The sequence below is a fragment of the Somniosus microcephalus genome, chromosome 6 (genome assembly GCF_052327205.1).
Source record: "Somniosus microcephalus isolate GS21.2 chromosome 6, FLI_Smic_1.0, whole genome shotgun sequence".
NCBI lineage: Eukaryota > Metazoa > Chordata > Chondrichthyes > Squaliformes > Somniosidae > Somniosus > Somniosus microcephalus.
The window spans coordinates 192,346,292-192,366,229 of record NC_140992.1 but is presented as its reverse complement, the minus strand read 5'-3'; the positions used below and the strand labels follow the sequence as shown (position 1 = coordinate 192,366,229).

The 19,938-nt window shown below is 46.5% G+C and overlaps 1 protein-coding gene across 2 annotated transcripts in view; it reads left to right on the top strand.

Moving 5' to 3' along the window:
• Window positions 1–6,283: 6,283 nt before the first annotated feature.
• wdr59 (WD repeat domain 59) overlaps window positions 6,284–19,938 on the top strand; it is a 66,888-nt gene continuing 53,233 nt past the window's right edge. For both annotated transcript variants that reach the window (XM_085991122.1, XM_085991121.1), the window contains exons 1-5: window positions 6,284–6,391; window positions 14,457–14,506; window positions 15,896–16,031; window positions 18,206–18,291; window positions 18,812–18,892. In XM_085991122.1, coding sequence (XP_085847248.1) covers window positions 6,299–6,391; window positions 14,457–14,506; window positions 15,896–16,031; window positions 18,206–18,291; window positions 18,812–18,892 — 446 coding nt within the window. In that variant the 5' untranslated portion in view covers window positions 6,284–6,298. The remainder of the gene's footprint in view (window positions 6,392–14,456; window positions 14,507–15,895; window positions 16,032–18,205; window positions 18,292–18,811; window positions 18,893–19,938) is intronic.

Genomic DNA, 19,938 nt, shown 5'->3' with positions numbered 1-19,938 from the left:
TGTATGGAAAACAAAATAATGTCCTAAAATGTGAATTATAATCCTTGGTTACCTCCTGCTTTGCGGTCTGTGAGAATTCTTCAATCTGATTGGCTGATCAGCCAACTTGCTGCCTGCACTATTGCTAGACACCACCAGATTCAAAGTCTCGTCGGAATAGAGGAAATCGATGCTCTAGAGCCTGCTAAATCTTTGTGGGCAGCTTTGTTCGAGGTCCGTGGTGAGCACCGTCCCTTCGTTGCTGACCATAAAATCTGGGCCAATAAAATTTACTGCTCCTACACTGAGGGATTTACACTGAGAACATATTGGGCCGGATTTTGCGGTCAGCGGCGAGCGAACAGTGCCAGCCGTTCATTACATTTACACTTGCCCACAGATTTTCTGTGGGCTTTAGAATTGGAACTTGCAGTTATTAGAAATCCAAAACAGGGCGATGCCCTCTCCTGGGGATCTGGGACCTGTGTGAACAGGGCAAGCAACTGTTTTTCTCCTTAACCAATCAGATTTAAGAATCTTTACTAAGACACGCAGGGGTCAATTTTAACTCAGGTGTGGGCAATTGTCGGGTTCCCCGAATTTCGGATGTGTGAGATTGATGCAATTTTAACTCAATTGGCCAACTGATTTCCAACGTGGGGGAAGCCTTTGCAAATGGGTTTTTCATAACTGCAAGTCCCCTCCGATGACATCATCATTGCTGCTGCATTTAAGGTCCACAGCAAGCCTTGCTTCCTCTGCAGGCTTCCAAGCTTTCCCCTTATGATGGCACAGGAGCCTGCAGGAACAATGGCCAGCAGGAGGTCAAGAGCTGCACCTAAATTTGATGAGGCATCACTGCAGGCATTGTTGGATGGGGCGAGGGCCCACACGGAGGTCCTGTTCCCTTCTTCTGGGAGGAAGAGGCCTCCCAGTCAGACCAAGGCTGTGTGGCTACAGGTGGCTGGGGAAGTCAACTCCTTGGGGCTCACACGGCGCACCTGGATGCAGTGCAGGAAAAGATTCCATGACCTTCATTGCACTGGAAAAGTAAGTATGAAGTTTCCATCACCCTCAATCTGATCCCCATTGCCTTTCCTCACCAGCACTCTGCTTTAGCAATCTCTTCCTCCACATCCCACTTGACACTCACATCCATGCACCCATAGCCATTCCCTCTCTCTCTATGCTCACATTCACCTAACTACTCGACCATGCAGCCCTCACACTCCCTCTCACTCTGATGCTTTGAACACAACTGACAACACACAGGGAGGGCCCTTCGTCTTGCAACCTCACTCCATCTTTGTCTCCTTCTAAGTATCTATGTTATGCAATCTCTACACTCACTCCTTCATTCTCACTCAACCTCCACTTGTCTCCCTCATTGCAGGAGAAGAGAGCTCACAACAGGAGAGAGCGAGCCAGGACAGGAGGAGGGCCACCCTCATTAGCCCAGCTCAACCCCTTGGAGGAAGCCGTCCTGGAGATTGTCGGGGCTGATACAGATGCGGAAGTTGGGGAAGGACAGACAGGTGCATCCCCGCAAGCTGGTGACAGATAGTTTTCCATCTCTCTCATTGACATTGCATGAGTCGCTGATAATGATTCTGAAGCTACATCATATGGACTTATGATCATCTGCAAAATGCAATGTGTATGTAACCTTGGCATCACATCTCTAACTTTTTCCTCGACTCCCCAACAGGAACATCGAGAGCCCCCGTCCCCACTGTGCAGGAGGAAGAGCCTGAGATTCCAGACTCCTCAGAGGAATCTGCAACCTCTGAGGGCGCAACGTCAGCAGAAATAAGCGCACCCAGCACCGGCGCAGACACTCGTACCTCGGAGGGACCTTCGGGACATAGAGTAGTGTTGTCACCTGGTGTATCACAGCTCACAAGTGAGCATCAGCAGATTGTGGAGACGGACAGCAGTGGAGTCCTCGTCGGAGGGCGCAGGACTCTGCCAGCTCGGCTCAGCTGCATGTCGATCCTCTGCCTCTGGGTCCATCCATAAGATCAGAGGTGATGGAACTCCATGCACAGATGCAAGAGTCTCTGGCAGGTTTTGTCTCTAGGGTCGCTGCAAGTGTGGAGTGAATGGAGGAGTCCATAGCGAACATGAGCAGAGCCTTTGTGGAGTCAGTGGCGCATGAACGCATCAACATGGAAAGGATGGCTACCTACGTGGAAATGATTGCTGCCTCCGTGGTAAGGCTGGCTACGGTAGAGGAGAGGAGGGCTATGGCCATGGAGGAGGTTAGTCGCCAGGGTATGGAAAACATGGTGAGTGTTCAGAATAGAATGACATCTCTTGAGGAGCGATGGGCATCTATTGAACAGAGAAACCAGACCTTCATGGAAGTCCTTCTGAGTAGGACTGCCATTGCAGATACGGGTCCCCATGGCCCCCCTGATGTGCAGCAAGGTGCTCTCAAGCCACTTGCAGGCGCGGAGGGGGAGCTGACCCATGAGTGGGAGGTTGGTGGCAGGCCTCAAGGAAGTGGGGGTTCCCCTCCAAGCATTCACACTTCCATGCCACTGCAGAGCCCTTGGTCAGAGCCCCGCCGGAGTCCACACCCAAGTGAGATAGACGTCTCAACCCCTGCACAGCCGCAGGAGCAGCAGACTGCTGACGAGCCCTCACAGCTCGCCACCCAAGAGGACGCCCGCCAAAGGTGTCGAGACAGGAGCAGCAGGAAAGTGAGGAAGGGGCCTCCACATCTGCTGAAGCCACAGGGGAACCACTACGTAGGAGCATGCGTAAGAGGAAAATAAAGCACAAGTAGTCACAAGGGTAGTCACTTGGGTGAAATGTTGCGTATATTGTAAAAATGCCATCAGTTGGTTCTTGTGCATAAAAATTCTGATGGCAACTGTTGCAGTTCTGGCGTGTGTCATTTTGCGAATGGGGCTTTCATATTGAGGGCTTATGATTACTTGCAGTTATCAGGATGCTGGTCAAATAGCTAGGAATCCGCAGGGTTTGGCCATTGTCGATGCTCAGGTAAGAAGCTGCGAGGCAAAAGAGTTTGATTTACTCGGCTAAGCAAATCTGGCCAGGATGAGTACGTTCCTTGCATCCCGGGCAGCAATGTTCTTGCGTAATGCTGCCACTGGTTGATGGGCCTCTGCAGGATGCTCGTTTTCACCCTCCTCCTCCTCCTCATCATCATCTGAGGAGGGTATGTGAGGAGCCACTTGGTCCTCAGGAATCTGCAAGCCACGACGCTGTGCCATGTTGTGGAGTGCACAGCAAACCACGACGATTCTGGAGACCCTGGCTGCTGAGTACTGTAGGGCTCCACCTGATCTATCCAGGCATCTGAAGCGCATCTTCAGCAAGCCGATGGTTTGCTCGATTATGGATCTGGTGGAAATGTGGCTGGAGTTGTAGCACTCCTCAGCTTCGTTGGCTGGCCTCCTCAACGGCGTCATTAGCCAAGTCCTCAGGGGATATCCCTTGTCTCCAAGTAGCCATCTGTGAAGTTGGTCTGGCGGCCTGAATAGCGGAGGCACACTAGACTGGCGCAGTATGAAGGAGTCATGGTAACCGCCAGGGTACTTGGCACAAACATGCAAAATCTCCTTCTTGTGGTCACACACCAGCTGAACGTTAAGGGAGTGGAAGCCCTTGCGGTTGACAAAAATACCTGGATTGCGATGGGGTGCCCTAAGGGCCACAGGTGTGCAGTCAATGACGCCCTGCACCCTTGGAAAGTCTGCCAGATGAGCTAATCCAACCGCTCGCGCCGTCACATTTGTGCGATCCCTGGTGAAATGGATGTGATTGTGCGCGAGGGCAAAAAGGGCATCGGTTACCTGCATGATGCAAGTGTGTGCGGCCGACTGGGAGATGCCGCTGGTGCCTGCTGATGATCCCTGGAATGAGTCTGAGGCAAAAAAGTTGTGTGCGGTGGTGACTTTGATGGCCACTGGTAAGGAGTGTCCACCTGGTCCTCTGGGCAGCAGGTCTTGCTGTATCATTGCGCAGATGTCAGTCACAACCTGTCGCGAAAGTTGGAGCCGCCTTTGGCACTGCTGCTCAGTCATGTTGAGGTAGCTGACCCTGTGTCTGTAGGCCCTGTTTGGGGGGTATCTCCTGCGCCAACGGGCTTCCATGCGCTGGCCCCTTCTGGCCTGTGCTGCCTCAGGTGGGTGAGCAGCAGCCTGTCACTCCTGCTGCTGCTGGTGCTGCTGTTGTTCCTGGTTCTGCTGCTGCCGCGCCTGGTGCTCGAGCTCCTCTAATGCCAAGAAGGGAAGGAGAAAAATGGCTCCCATACTTCTGGCATATGCCTCCGCTGAGGAAGCGTTGAGTGAAGGTGGCGAGAGGGGTTTCCCAGGAGTTCACACTGGAGATGTGTGTGAGGCTCCAACCTTCCACAGGTGTGGTTAAGCCTGGTAAAAGTTGCCCCAGGCCTGAAACAACAAAGTCCTGCCACCTGCAAATGATGACTGATCAAATCTCCTCTTTTTAATGGTTGACCTGCAGCTGATAGTCAGCAAGCCAATAGTGTTCACGCCAGGTTTCACAGGTGTGATCCCATCAGGCGTGTTTTACGTGGGAAAAGGGTTAAAAATGCAAGGGCCTGTTAAAATGGCATTATAAAGGCCAATTATTGCTGATTAAGGGCCTTAAAGACCAGTCCCGCCTGTTGGAGGCGGGACTGATTCGGGACCATCAGACACGCCTGGTTTAAAACGGCTCGGGGTCGGGAACGGAGCGGGGGTGGGACCCGCCTGCCAGTTTTAGCGATTTTAACCCCCCGCACGCCTCAAAGCCCGCTTCACGGCTCAATTAAAATCAACCCCGCAGTCTAAACCAGAAATAACAACAGAAGACGCTGGAAAATCTCAGCAGGCCAGGCAACATCAGTGGAGAGAGAAATAGAGTCAACGTTTCAGGTCGAAACCCTTCTTCAGTCTAAACCAGGAAGTGTAAGTTAGAATATTTAATTCAGTGCCAAATTATGTACAGAAAGTGAAATAAAGAGAGGGAAAGAAATATGGGATTAAGAAAGATAAAAGAGACAGAAAGAAAAAGTAAAAAATAAAACATTTTATTTAAATGTTTTCAATCTCCAACAGTAATTAAAATATGTAGGAATGAGACACCACACTTAGTAGTAGTTAAACATTCACTTACACTCGAATGGCATTATTTGAAGGGGCTGCTCCTCGATTTTTGGCTGCACTTCAGTCCCACGCTCCTGATCTTTGGTCACCCGGTGCGGAGGGGAGCGGGCAGATCGGAGGACCTCCTCATAGGACAGCTGTTGGGCCTGGCCAAAGTGGCCATCAACTGGTCCAGGCAGTGGGCGGTCGAGGGGGTCGTTCGGCCTGACTGCCTCTCTTCTGCAGCCATGTTCGCGCCCGGGTGGCCCTGGAGATGGAGCACGCGGTGTCCACCGGCATGCTTGAGGCCTTCCGCGACCGGTGGGCGCCGCGGGGACTGGAGTGCTTCATCACCCCCGGCAACCAAATTTTAATTTAATTGATTAAGTTTCATTTAAAGTTATAAGTTAAGTTTATTTGTTTTTTGTGTGCACCAAAGAGTACACGTGAATGGACAAGACCTACATTTTTCTGGCATGTTTAGTGGTTAACTAGTGGGCAAGTACTGCAACTTCACACTATTATACAAACTAGGGTTGGATTCCCTAGAATTTAGAAGCTTAGGGGGTGATTTGATCGAAGTTTTCCAGATATTAAAGGGAACAAATAGTGTAGATAGAGAGAAACTATTGGGGAGTCTAGGAAGAATAGTCTAAAAATTAAGTGTTTCCAAATTTCAGGAGTGAAATTAGTAAACACTTCTACACAGAAAGGGTGGTAGAAGTTTGGAACTCTTTTCCACAAACAGCAACTGATGCTAGATCAATTGTTAATTTTAAATCTGAGATTGATAGCGTTTTGTTAACCAAAGGTATTAAGGGATATGGGCCAAAGGCGGGTATATGGAGTTAGATCACAGATCAGCCATGACCTCATTGAATGGTGGAACAGGCTTGAGGGGCTCAATGGCCTACTCCTGTTCCTATGTTCCCTTTGGCTGAATGGCCTACTCCTGTTCCTATGGCTGTCCCTAAACCAGCAAGCTTCCCAAAACTTGCCCAGTTAGGACCGTCTTGCATTGAGTTTTCGAATCCAGGTATATGTGGAGTCAGTGTGCAGAGTTGGGATACACCTTGGTGCACACGCCATGAACTGGCATCAACAGACTCTTGACAGGCAGGCCTCTGTTGCTTGGGAGGGCCCGGCGTGGGCGGTGCATGTTGGGTAGTAGTGACGTCGCGGCGCATGTTACGTCCGGCGTAATGACGCATGGTGTTGTTGTTGATCGCTGGCTCCATGACATGGCGGCTCGCTGGAGCAGTGAGAATGTGGTGGTGGAGGTTAGGGACTCGCAGGTAAGTCCACACAAAGCAGTCGTGGCACTCCTGGTGTTGCGGGGTCATGTTTGGTGAGCGCTGCGGTTGCGGGCGGAGGGCTAGTCGGGCCGAGCCGAGTTAATGCGACTGCGCACGCGCGGGACTAACACGTCCGTTCTTCCTTAAATAGGCAATCCTCTTATTGGGGTGGTCGGTTTAACTTACAACAACTTGTGTTTATATAGCACCTCGAACGTAGTAAAACGTCCCAAAGTGCTTCACAGGAGTGTTGTAAGACAGACAATTGATACTGAGCCACATAAGAAATTAGGGCAGGTGACCAAAAGCTTGGTCAAAGAGGTAGGTTTTAAGGAGCGTCTTAAAGGAGGGTAGAGAGGCGAAAAGGTTTAGGCAGGGAATTCCAGAGCTTAGGACCTAGGCAGCTGAAGGCACAGCCACCAATGGTTGAGCGATTATAGTCGGGGATGTTCAAGAGGGCAGAACTTGAGGAGCACAGATATCTGGGGTAGGGTTGTGGGGCTGAAGGAGATTACTGAGATATGGAGGAATTTGAAAACAAGGAAGAGACTTTTGAAATTGAGGCGTTGCTTCACCGTGTAGGGGGTGGCGTGTGCCCAATCAGCTTCGCCTCTGACTGTCTGAGCGGTTCGAATCGCTCCCACACCCCTGGGTTCTAGACACCGGACTTAGGTACAGGCGGCGATACAGAAAATCGAGTAGATAAGTGGTTTGGTGCAAGAAAACCAAAATTTTATTAAAAGCAGAATAAAACAGAATCTCATTGAAGAATTACTGATATGAATACAGGCATAAACAATTACACTTATATGGGAATGGGGAACACACGGCACATTGAGGGAAACAAATACATTAAAAACCCCCTTATCCTTATCCCACCCCCTAATACCTAACTAGATTAAGCTATGAGGGGCCAGGAATTCATGCTCACCAATTCGAAACCTGTTGTTTTAACCGGTTGGGTTTTGAGGTTCACTCTTTCTGTCCTCTGGGGTACTTCGTCGCCACGTGGTCACAGGGCGCAGCGCTGAAGTTGTTTATACGAATCACCCTCCTTTTCCTCCGCTAACGTCGTCGAGTCGCGATGGGTCGTCTTCCTCGGGCGGTTTGGTTGCTGACGGGTTTTTAAAAACGGTTGGGGCTCGGTTGGCGGTTTATACTGTCAAACTGATTTTACTACCTATGCTTCAAACGCCAGTTTATTCGTCATGGACGCTGCTATCCATGCTTCGAACGCCAACTTTATTCGTCAATTGGGGTTTCACTGTCCATGCATTCAACGCCAACTTATTTATCAAATGCCAGCTTATAACTAGGCGTTTGTCCCCCAACACGTCTTCCCGCTGCCCTTCTCTGCCCTTATCGGTTTCTTCGTCTTGTCTCGTCTGCCCGTTTGTGGCCTGTGTGTTTTCGAATCGGGTTCTGGGCGTCCTTGGTGTTGAGCGGTGCGGGGAGGGAGAAGAGGGCCCGCCATGAGGCGCGAGAGGCAGGAGCCCGGGGCAGGAGGCAAGCGGCAAGAGCTGAGAGATAAGAGCTAAAAGCAAGAGAGCGATCACTGCCGATGGGCCTACAATTATACCTGGTTCTTCACCCTTATCTGCGCGCCAAATCAGGTCAGTCCTTTAACTTTTGGCGGGCTCGTTTAAAATGATTACAGCCATTAACTTTAACGACTTCTGGGGCGGTTGTCTCCTGGTATAATAGCTTCAATATCCTGGCTGTTTGTCGTTTATGAAACTTAATCGGGTTTCCTGACTTAGCAGCTACCTGTGAGCTGTTACCGATTATTTATGCAAAGAGTAGATGGCTTTCAGATTAGGGCCATCCTGGCTTGATCTGTTCCAAGGTGAAGAATGCATATTCTGTGTTTACTTTTCTGTCTGGCTTTACAAAGTCTTTTCACAGATTCCTGCATGTTAGATTTCGTTTCAGGGCCTGCCTGTTTGCAGGGCCTTGATTTTAAGATCCTGTCGGTTTTGGTCACGAGGTTACAGAAGCCATTTTGGGTACCCTTTTTAATAACTTGTCCATACGGGGTCCCTTTATCCATAACTTTCGGGGAATGTGGGAATTTTGAGAACCGGGAGCCAATGTAGGTCAGCGAGCACAGGGGTGATGGGTGAACGGGACTTGGTGCGAGTTAGGACACGGGCAGCTGTGTTTTGGATGACCAAGTTTATGTAGGGTAGAATGTGGGAGGTCAGCCAGGAGTGTCAAGTCTAGAGGTAACAAAGGCATGGATGAGGAATTTCAAACTATTCTGCACACATTGCAAATTGCACATCTGTTTTTGGTTAAGATTTGAAACTTGGCTTATTGAAACTATTCTTTTGCATGGTCCCAAGACGAAAGATGCTGACTGAGGGTTCTTAGTTATTCCTGCTGTTTTTTTCTTTAATTGGTAACAGTAACCAACCACTTGTGTCAGTGCTTTGGCTTCTTAATGGGCAGTCTGTGAAAAGTGGAGTATGGTGTCCATAAGCTGTGTGCATTTTCACTAACCATTACATTTCTTGTTGGAGAAATAAGCCTGATTTATTTGTATGATCATAATATCTGGCACATTTGTATGATCTACTTCATAAACAATCCAGGTGTTATTAAAACAGAGGATTATATATACTTAGTGATAAATGCATTGGAGTGAGTATTTAATTAAAATCTAGTCAAGGCGCCTAGATAATTTTGCTGTTTTTATATATAAAAAAAAAAAAAAAAATTCCACCAGTTTTCTGTCTCCCTCTTCGAAACATGTTAACATCTTACTGGTACCTTTCCCAGGTGGCCATTATTAATGTGTGAGCCTTGGCAGGCAGATTATTCAACTATAGGAATTCAGGGTGTTATTCTGTCCTTACCCAATATCCATGCCCATGTAGTGAACATCAGTGGAATCTTTGCCTGATTCTCCCTTCCTAGTCCAGGGGATTTAAGGCCAATTGTAACACCACTGTACCTCTGGACTAGCTGGGATCAGCTAACTTTCTACAGAATGGGAATTGAGTCTGAGATGTTCCTAATATAGATGGTTTTTGTAGAAAACAGGCATGAGGAGTTACACGCTAATTGATTATTGGACTGGAAAAGACCATTGCTTTACATCTGGCCAATCTCAAAGTTTGAAAAATGTCATGTTATATCTCTTGTACTTCTCTAATGTTAGCCGTGACTCAGTGGATAGCACTCACTCTCTCTGAGTCAGAAGGTTGTGTGTTCAAGTCCCACTCCAGAGACTTGAGCACAAAAAATCTAGGCTGACATTTCAAGGTAGTACTGAGGGAGTGCTGCAATGTCAGAGGTGCTGCCTTTCGGATGAGACGTTAAACTGAGGCCCCATCTGCTCTCAGGTGGATGTAAAAGATCACATGGTACTACAGGAAACTTTTTTATCTGGCACCGACGGGACCGGCGTGGTGCCGGTTTATCAAAAAGTCCGGATTACAGAGAGGTATAGTTAAAAGGTACGAGAGCTCCGTACACCGCAACAAATCCAGGCTTCCCTGTTGCTTAGCAACAGGTGCAGGAACTCCGGCCACAGACCAAGCGTCCCTGGTGTAGGAGCCCCGGTTACACAGCCACAGATCCAGGAACGGCCACTAATATGAAGTAAAACTTACCTGAACCTACTCCTGAATTTTGCCGGTTAACAGAGATTTCCGGTTATTTAGGTGCCGGTAAATCGAGAGTTTCCTGTACTGTTTTAGAAGAAGAGCAGGGGAGTTCTCCCCGGTGTCCTGGCCAATATTCATCCCTCAATTAACATCACTAAGACAGATTATCTGGTCATTATCACATTGCTGTTTGTGGGAACTTGCTTTGTGCAAATTGGCTGCTGTGTTTCCTACATTAAAACAGTGACTACAAAAGTACTTAATTGGCTGTAAAGCGCTTTGGGACATCCTGAAGTTGTGAAAGGTGCTATATAAATGCAAGTCTTTTATTGCTTCTGCCACCAAAAAAAAAATCCAATGCCTCCTTGAATTAGACTGTGCTATCCATTTCCATTATTAGTCTGTTCCACACATTCACCACCCTCTGTGTGAAGGGTTAATTCTAAATGGTGTGTCCACATCTCTGTTCTGACCTTGATTACGAGCTGGCAACTGTATCTAGGGTAGTTGCTGAAACAATGGTTCCAATGTGTGAATTGCGCGGTGGGGGAGGGGGTGCTCTGTACCTCAGTGGCTGAAATTGGCCAACTCGCACAGTTGGAATTAAACCTGAGACTGTGAGGTCTGTTTATGTTGCATTGGAACTTCTCCAATGTCAGCCATGGCTCAGTGGACAGCACTCTCTCCTCTGGGTCAGAAGGTTGTGGGTTCAAGTCCCACTCCAGAGACTTGAGCACAAAAATCTAGGCTGACATTTCCAGGTATTTTGTATCGGTCTTCACGGTAGAAGACACAAAAAGCATCCCAATAATGGATAATCAAGGGGCTATTGGGTGGGGGGGAGCTTAAAACAATCACTATCACCGGAGAGAAAGTACTAGGCAAACTAATGGGACTAAAGGTGGACAAGTCCCCTGGACCCGATGGCCTGCATCCTAGAGTCTTAAAGGTGGCTGCAGAGATAGTGGATGCATTGGTTGTAATCTACCAAAATTCCCTGGATTCTGGAGAGGTCCCAGTGGACTGGAAAACCGCAAATGTAACACCCCTATTTAAGAAAGGAGGGAGACAGAAAGCAGGCAACTATCGACCAGTTAGCCTAACATCTGTCATTGGGAAAATGCTGGAGTCCATCATTAAGGAAGTGGTAGCAGGACATTTAGAAAATCATCATAATATAGTCAAGCAGAGTCAGCATGGTTTTATGAAAGGGAAATCATGTTTAACAAATTTGCTGGAGTTCTTTGAGGATGTAATGTGCAGGGTGGATAAAGGGGAACCAGTAGATGTCGTGCATTTGGATTTTCAGAAGGCATTCGATAAGGTGCCACATAAAAGGTTATTACACAAGATAAGAGCTCACGGGGTTAGCTTGAATAGAGGATTGGCTAACTAACAGAAAACAGAGAGTTGGGATAAATGGGTCATTTTCAGGTTGGCAAACTGTAACAGGGATCAGTGCTGGGGCTTCAACTATTTACAATCTATATTAATGACTTGGATGAAGGGACCGAGTGTAATGTAGCCAAATTTGCTGATGATACAAAGATAGGTGGGAAAGCAAATTGGAGGATGCAAAGAATCTTCAAAGGGATATAGATAGGCTAAGTGAGTGGGCAAAAATCTGGCAGGTGGAGTTTAATGTGGGAAAATGCGAGGTTATCCACTTTGGTAGGAAAAATGAAAAAGCAAATTATTATTTAAGTGGGGAGAGATTACAAAATGCTGAGGTACAGAGGGATTGGGGGTCCTTGTACATGAATCACAAAAGGTTAGCATGCAAGTAATTAGGAAGGCAAATGGAGTGTTGGCCTTTATTGCAAAGGGAATGGAATATAAAAGTAGGGAAGTCCTGTTACAACTGTACAGGGTATTGGTGAGACCACACCTGGAGTACTGCGTACAGTTTTGGTCTCCTTATTTAAGGAGGGATATACTTGCATTGGAGGCAGTTCAGAGAAGGTTCACGAGGTTGATTCCGGAGATGAAGGGATTGTCTTATGAAGAAAGGTTGGGCCTATACTCATTGGAGTTTAGAAGAATGAGAGGGGATCTTATTGAAACATATAAGATTCTGAAGGGGCTTGACAGGGTAGATGCAGAGAAGATGTTTCCCCTCGTGGGGGAATCTAGAACTAGGGGGCATAATTTCAGAATAAGGGGTCGCCCATTTAAATTGGAAATGAGGAGGAATTTCTTCTCAGAGGGTCGTGAATCGTTGGAATTCTCTTCCCCAGAGAGCTGTGGAGGCTGGGTCATTGAATATATTTAAGGTGGAGATAGACAGATTTTTGAAAAGTAAGGGAGTCAAGGGTTATGGGGAGCGGACAGGGAAGTGGAGTTGAGGCCAAGATCAGATCAGCCATGATCTTATTGAATCGCGGAGCAGGCTCGAGACCTATTCCTGCTCCTACGTCTTATGTTCTTATGGTCAGTGGCTTTACCCACTAGAGGGTTTTGCGAGTGTTGATTGTGAAATCCATTTAATTGGTCCCTTTGAGATGGAAGCAAGTGGGCAGAAATGTTGCACGCAAACGTAGTTTCATTACAGTAGCACTTACACTCTGGTAGCAGTGGGTTAGATTTTCTAAACATTGGATCCAATCAACCAAGATTAGGAATGCTATGAAATGTCGATTTAAGACAGTTGGTTAAAATGGTGTTTTTCAGTTGTTCAGTAACCACAAACATTGAGCTAAACATGTCATACAAATTGATTGGCTTACTGCAATGTACAGATGAAACTTGACCATATTCTGTAAGTGCACAAACCAGGACAACTGGGATCATTTTGTGCTTGATTGGAAATTCTATACAGTTTCTCCAATTACTCTCCAATCTCCCCTCATGACCTTTTCGCGCTCATCTTGTCCATAAGACCCACTTCCTGCTCCCTCGACCCTATTCCCACCAAACTGCTGACCACCCCATTTCCTTTCTGGCTCCCATGTTAGTTGACATTGTTAACGGTTGCCACTCGGGTACTGTCCTCCTCATCCTCAAATCTGCCGTCATCACCCCTCTCAAAAAAAACAACCCTTGACCCCTCTGTCCTTGCAAAGTACCACCCCATCTCCAACCTCCCTTTCTCTTGGGTGCTTGAACATCCTTTGTGACTGTGACAAAGGTAAACTATACCTCCTCGTCCTTCTTGACTCGTCTGCAGCCTTTGACATGGTTGACCACTCCATCCTTCTCCAATGCCTCTCCACCGTCGTCCAGCTGGGTGGGACTGCACTTGCCTGGTTCCATTCTTATCTATCCAATCGTAGAAGAGAATCATCTGCAACAGCTTCTTTTCCTGCTCCCGCATCGTTACCTCTGGTGTTCCCCAAGGATCTATCCTTGGCCCCCTACTATTTCTCACCTACATGCTGCCCCTTGGTGACATCACCTGAAAACACAGCGTCAGTTTCCACATATACGCTGATGACACCCGGCTCTACCTCACCACCACTTCTCTCGACCCCTTCACAGTCTCTAAGTTGTCAGACTGCTTCTTCTACATCCAGTTCTAGATGAGCAGAAATTTTCTCCAATTAAATATTGAGAAGACCGAAGCCATTGTTCACCGCCACAAACTCCATTCCCTAGCCACTAACTCCATCCATCTCCCTAACATCTGCCTGAGGCTGAACCACACTGTTGGCAACCTTGGTGTCATATTTGACCCTGAAATGAGCTTCCGACCACATATCCGCAGCATAACTAAGACCGCCTATTTCCACCTTCGTAACATCACCTGTCTCCATCTTGCCTCAGCCTATCTGCTGCTGAAACCCTCATCCATGCCTTTATTACCTCTAGACTTGACTATTCCAACGCACTCCTGGCTGGCCTCCCACATTCTACCCTACGTAAACTTGAGGTGATCCAAAACTCGGCTGCCTGTGTCCTAACTCGCACCAAGTCCCGTTCACCCATCACCACTGTGCTCGCTGACCTACATTGGCTCCCGGTTAAGCAGCGCCTCAATTTCAAAATTCTCATCCTTGTTTTCAAATCCCTCCATGGCCTCGCCTATCCCTGTAATCTCCTTCAGCCCCACAACCCCCTGAGATATCTGCACTCCTCTAATTCTGCCCTCTTGAACATCCCTGATTATAATCACTCAACCATTGGTGGCCGTGCCTTCTGTTGCCTAGGCCCTAAGCTCTGGAATTCCCTGCCTAAACCTCTCTGCCTCACTACCTCCTCCTTTAAGACGCTCCTTAAAACCTACCTCTTTGACCAAGCTTTTGGTCACCTGCCGTAATTTCTCCTTATGTGGCTCAGTGTCAAATCTTTTGTCTTATAATACTCCTGTGAAGTGCCTTGGGATGTTTAAGGTGCTATGTAAATACAAGTTGTTGTTTGGCAGTGATATATATGTATAAAAACTAGGCTTGAGTACATTATTCTTATTTGATGCACGTCTGTTTAAAATATTAATTGTAATTTATTTTTAATACTAGGCAACTGCGATGTCTGTGAACTGCCACGGCCAGCTTGCAGTGCTCTCTGGGTAAGCAAATGTCCAGGGATAGGTAGTAACTGAGTGTAAACCAGGTGTTAGTTTCCATCCATGAACACATCCTCAGCCTGTTACCTACCAGCCTGTTTTCTGAAATGGGGAATCTACAGCAGCACACAACTCTACATTATCCTGTTGATTATAGGCCTGTTAATGTTCTTGTTACAGTTTAGTATCATCATAGTCAATCTAAGCCTGCAGTCTTATATAAATTAGGAAATGGGAAGGGAGGCTCTAGTTAGGCCCTGAATATCTTCCGAACCCAGAAACAAAAGTGCTATGTTTAATGCACCTCCTTGTTTTTGCTTTGAGTAATGTACACTGTGTGATTCAGTAGTGTTATGAAACTACAATGTCATTTATTACTGAGGGATTGCTGGCCTCTGACTGAAGGGCAGATCAGTGCTGAGAGAAAAGGATATTGATAGCTGTGTCTCCTTTCATGGTACATTCAGTACCATCACTGGTGTCTTGCAGTCCTATACCTGTTTTATTTTATTCATGAAAACTGCCAGACAGAGACGCCCGTGGAGGAGTCATTTCCCAGCTTTTGCGTGGCATCCAGACCATTCCCAAGATTTTATTATGGAGGTGCTCCCTGATGTGCCCATAACTATATCGTCAAGTTGTGTGAGGCAAGATCTATTACAGTCCCTCACTGTGTTTGTGGTGGGGCAGTGCGTGTAGATTTTTACTGATTTATTTTTAGCATTCTAAGGTTGGGAATGGTACTTTTATACTGAAAATGCCCACCTCATTCAATCCTCTTTTGTTAAAACCTCAGAGTGCCCCCTATTATGTCAGTGTCGATTTCTCTACTTCATGCCTCAGCCAACCTCATGGAGTGTCTGATTATGATTAAAAATTGAGCGCCAAATTGTGCTGAATTTTGGGCAGCTGTGTGCCCTGGACTTGTGCCGAATAGGAATTGCCCCAGACTCATTTCATCCAGTCATGCTCAGGTGGGCGATCCACAGCAGTCCTTGCTGCCACTGCCACTTTGAAGCAACCATGAGGAGGTGAGTGACAGTCCTCTTCATTTTCCGCCTCTACCTATTGGGAACTGCTCGATATCTGCTGGGTGCTTCTGCACAAAACAACACAGCAATGTGTGGGAATTTAGGAGCACAAGGCCATGTCCCACTACTCCACAATCAAGATAGGAGATGGCCATTTGTGCCGGAATATTAAACATTTTTAATCTAAATTTCCCACAAGAGCGGGAACATGTTTTCTGTATTTTCAGTCACTCTGCCTATGTGCAATTATGCTCATTTAGGAACAGTTTTTCATTACTCGGGTGGGGGGAGGTGGAGTAGGCTGCCTTTTTGTGAATGCAGCAGTTTTGGTTCGTCACTGTCAATGTTTATTTCTTCACAGGCGCCGTTTCTTGTATGTTATAAATTTAGATGCTCCTTCAGAAGTACCAAGAAAGATTGCAAGGCAGAGCAAGTGGGACATCGGGGCGGTGCAGTGGAACCCACATGAGACCTCGTCCCACTATTTTGCAGCTTCAGTAAGTATTACATTGGGTTGAGCTGATTGGGAATCCTGACATGTGAGAGTGAAGGTAAAAATATCACAAATATTACTGAGATAAAAAAAAAAACTATAAATGCTGGAAATCTCAAATATGAAATGCTGGAAATGCAAAGCAGGCTGATCAGAATCTGAGAAAGACAGGTTAATGTCTTTGGCGACGTAGTAGATAGTGATGAGGATAGTTGTAGACTTTAGGATGCTGAAATGGGCAGAAGCATGGAAGATGGAGTTCAGTGTGGGGAAGTGTGAGGTGATGCACTTTGGGAGGACAAATGTGGAAAGACAGTATGCTATAAACAGCATGATTTTGAAAAGTGTAGATGAGCAGACACCTTGGTGTCCATATACACAAATCCTTAAAGGTGGCAGGGCAAGTTGATAAGGTGGTTAAAAAAGCACATGGGTTACTTGGGTTTATACATAGAGGCATAGAATATAAAGGCCAAGACATCATGCTAGAACTTTATAAATCACCGGTTAGGCCTCAGCTGGAGTATTTTGGACAATTCTGGGCACCACACTTCAGGAAAGATGTAAAGGCCTTAGAGAGGGTACAGAGGAGGTCTACCAGGATGTTACCAGGGATGAAGGGACTTTGGTTATGAGGAGAGGTTGGAAAAGTTAGGACTGTTCTCCTGGGAACAGAGAAGGTTAAGAGGTGAGCTAATTGAGGTTTTCAAGATGATGAGAGGTTTTTACAGAGGAAAAACTGCTCCCTCTGGCGAGTGGGTCAATAACCAGAGGTCATTGGCAAAAGATCTAGAGGGGAGACATGGAGAGATTTTTTCACTCCGATTTATCGGGACCTGGAACGCTCTACGGTGGAAGCTGATTCCATAAATAATTTTAAAAGGGAGTTGGACAGGTACTTGAAGATGAGGAACTTACAGGGTTAGGGACAAAAAAGCTGGGGTGGGGTGTGGTGGGACTAAGCACGACTGCTCTTTCAAACAGGCACAGTGGGCTGAATGGCCTCCTTCTGTGCTGTAAGTTTCTATGATTCTTTGTTTAGAATGTGACCTTTCATCAGTTCTGGTATTTGTGAGTTTAGGCAGTTAGGCTGTAGGCATTGCAAAATAAGGCAATTTTTAAATAATATTATTGGTCAAATCGGTAATGTACAAAAAAAGATCGTGGGGGGAGATAGCCGATCGCGGCGGGGGGGCTGAAGTTTGGATTGCAGGGGGCTGATGTTCGGATCATGGGGGGGGGTGGGGGTCAGCTGATCGCAGGGAGGGTGGCGGATCGCGGTAGGTTAGTTTGTGGGACTGGGTGGGGGAAGCATTCCTGCAAAAGCTAATAGCAGTTCTCTCCTCCTTTCACCTGCTGGGTTTACGAGCCCTGGGAAACCCGGCCCGCAGCTATCAAATCCACTATCATGCTAAAATCTGAGGCACGTAGCCTCATTTAAATATTATAATTCCTGATCTGCCTCTTGAGAGCAGGTACTTGCCCAAACCCAACCTGTCCCGGTCAAACCAGAAGTAGGCATGTTTGCAGTGGGTTGAGTTTCGGTTTCCCATTTTTACGAATTTAATCCCACCCCTCTCCTGCCCGTCTTGGGCAGTTAAACTTCCCCCCTTTATGTAATGACAGCTGTGATTCATTCTTTGTCCTTGCACAAATGTTATGGTCTCGGTTTATTAGTACTTAAGGTATTGTTGACTGTCAACAGAGCAGCAAGGGCCATGCTGTATACTGTATGAGAACAAGAGGAGCTCTGAATATGTTCTTTCAGTGCTGGCAATGTGTTTGCGACAAGGGGGTGAAAAGCGTCATTAACAATATACCTTGTATGAATAAGGTGCCCAGTTCTCTAATTTGGAGACTGTTTACTGGCTGCATATCTTTCTTCAGAATTGGTAAGGACTTTAAGGAAATCTTTTAAGCATGCTCATTAAAAGTGAGTTTCCTGTGACTCCTAATGCATCAATCTTAAAATGCTTGTAAAAAAAAAATGCTTTAAAAAAAACAAACAAACAAATTGGTTAAAATTGTTGAATGATATCTTATGTCTGTTGACTGTTCTGCACTGGTCTCCAGCGAAAAGGGTGGAGTTCTAACCCTGATTCAGCTGGCTGAGACAGTGTATTGCTGCAGTGTCTATTTTGTAGTTGATGTGAGGTGATATCTGGATGTGTGTTTCAGTGTAACCAGCGAGTGGACCTATACAAATGGCATGATGGAAATGGCGAGATCCACACTTCACTGCAGGGTCATACTCGCGTTATAAGGTATTTTGTTTAGAATTACATCCCCTTCATAAGTAGTGTGGATATATTGCACTGGTCCTTCTTACAGTATTGCAGATACTGTTAGAATAATAATTAACAGTTGTCTGCTTGAAGCAATTGTTTTATTCTCTTCAATTTAAGTTGGCTTTTTGAGTAACTGAAACAGTCTCATTGACATTCCTCCAGGGAAGGGAGGGATTTTTTTTGTTTTGTTGGCTTCATGTTGGATCTTGTCTCCTGTCGTAAAGGTCTGTGACCTTGAGCAGCCTCTGGCAAGGAGTTGGGACTTGCAAACTGCTGTTGGAGCCTGAAGCTACTGTCCTTGTCAGTATTTGTATTTGTGTAGGAAGGTGAGCAGGACTTGGGTTGGGACGAGGTTGCGGCTGTTGATTATTGAATTTGTGTGCGTATGCTCGTGCTCATGTTCAGTTAGTCATGGAGAAAGGGTCATTCTCCTAGAGTGGGGTTTTCTAACCATTTTTTCTTAAAATTTGTTTTCTTTGTATGCCCTTGTTTGTAGTGATTTGGAGTGGTCGTGCTTTGAACCTGAGCTGCTTGTGACTAGCTCTGTTGACACCTACATCTACATTTGGGACATCAAGTAAGTCCAGGGCTTTGGTCGGGGGGGTGGGGGGGGAGAAATTATGAAACATTGCTGGTGTCGGAAAGAAGGCAATTATTTTTCTTTTTGTTCTGAATTATGAGTATGTAAACGTGGGCATGCTGTTCTGCTGAATAAAGTGCTGGATGTACTAGTTCACACACACAGTAATAATGGTTGCAATTCCAGGTAATTCATTGTATGTAAAGCACTTTGGGGATGTTTCTGAGAGACTACCTGAACTCCTATGGTGTGGCAAATGCGGGGAGAGGTTGTTTGGGCCTGATGGCTTGCTCAGTGACGAGGACTGGTGTAACTACCATAATCCTGTGTAATGGGGGGGGGGGGGGGGTGGTGTTGGAGGGGAGAGGTTTAATCCTTCTCATTATTGGGAGAAGGTAGGGGATTGAATTCTTATCATAGAATCATACAGCACAGAAGGAGGCCGTTTGGCCCATTGTGCCTGTGCTGGCTCTTTGAAGGAGCTGTCCAATTAGACCCACACCCCTGCTCTTTCCCAATAGCTCTGTAAATTTTTCGTGTTTCAGTAGTGGATGTTTTATGCTAGCTTGGGGGTTGCAAGCAATGTTCCCTGTAAGCTACACAGCCACGCAGCGCTCTGGAGCTCCTGCGCAGCTGGCTCACCGACATTTAAATAGGAAAAACCATGCATGCATGGAATTTTGAATGGGCCACGCGACCCCCAAAAAATTGGAGGGAACATTGATTGCAAGATGATGTCATGTTCATTTTCACTGAAATTAGTTTTAGATGTCAGCACCTGTTGAATTCCATTACGGTGTTGAGATCACTCACCTTTTCTGATATATCATTGATATGTAGATATTTATATTGCTATGATAAGGTACTATATAAATCAGGTTCTCTTTGCAAATGTAAAAGTACTGGAAGAATTAGATCATTTATAGATGCAGCTGCTCTTATCTTATGAATTTCAGCCTTTGGCTTTGTGACTGGGGTTGGCTTATTTAAGACAGAAATGTCCCATTCCACACCATGCTGTCCATCTGGAGAAACATTTTTGA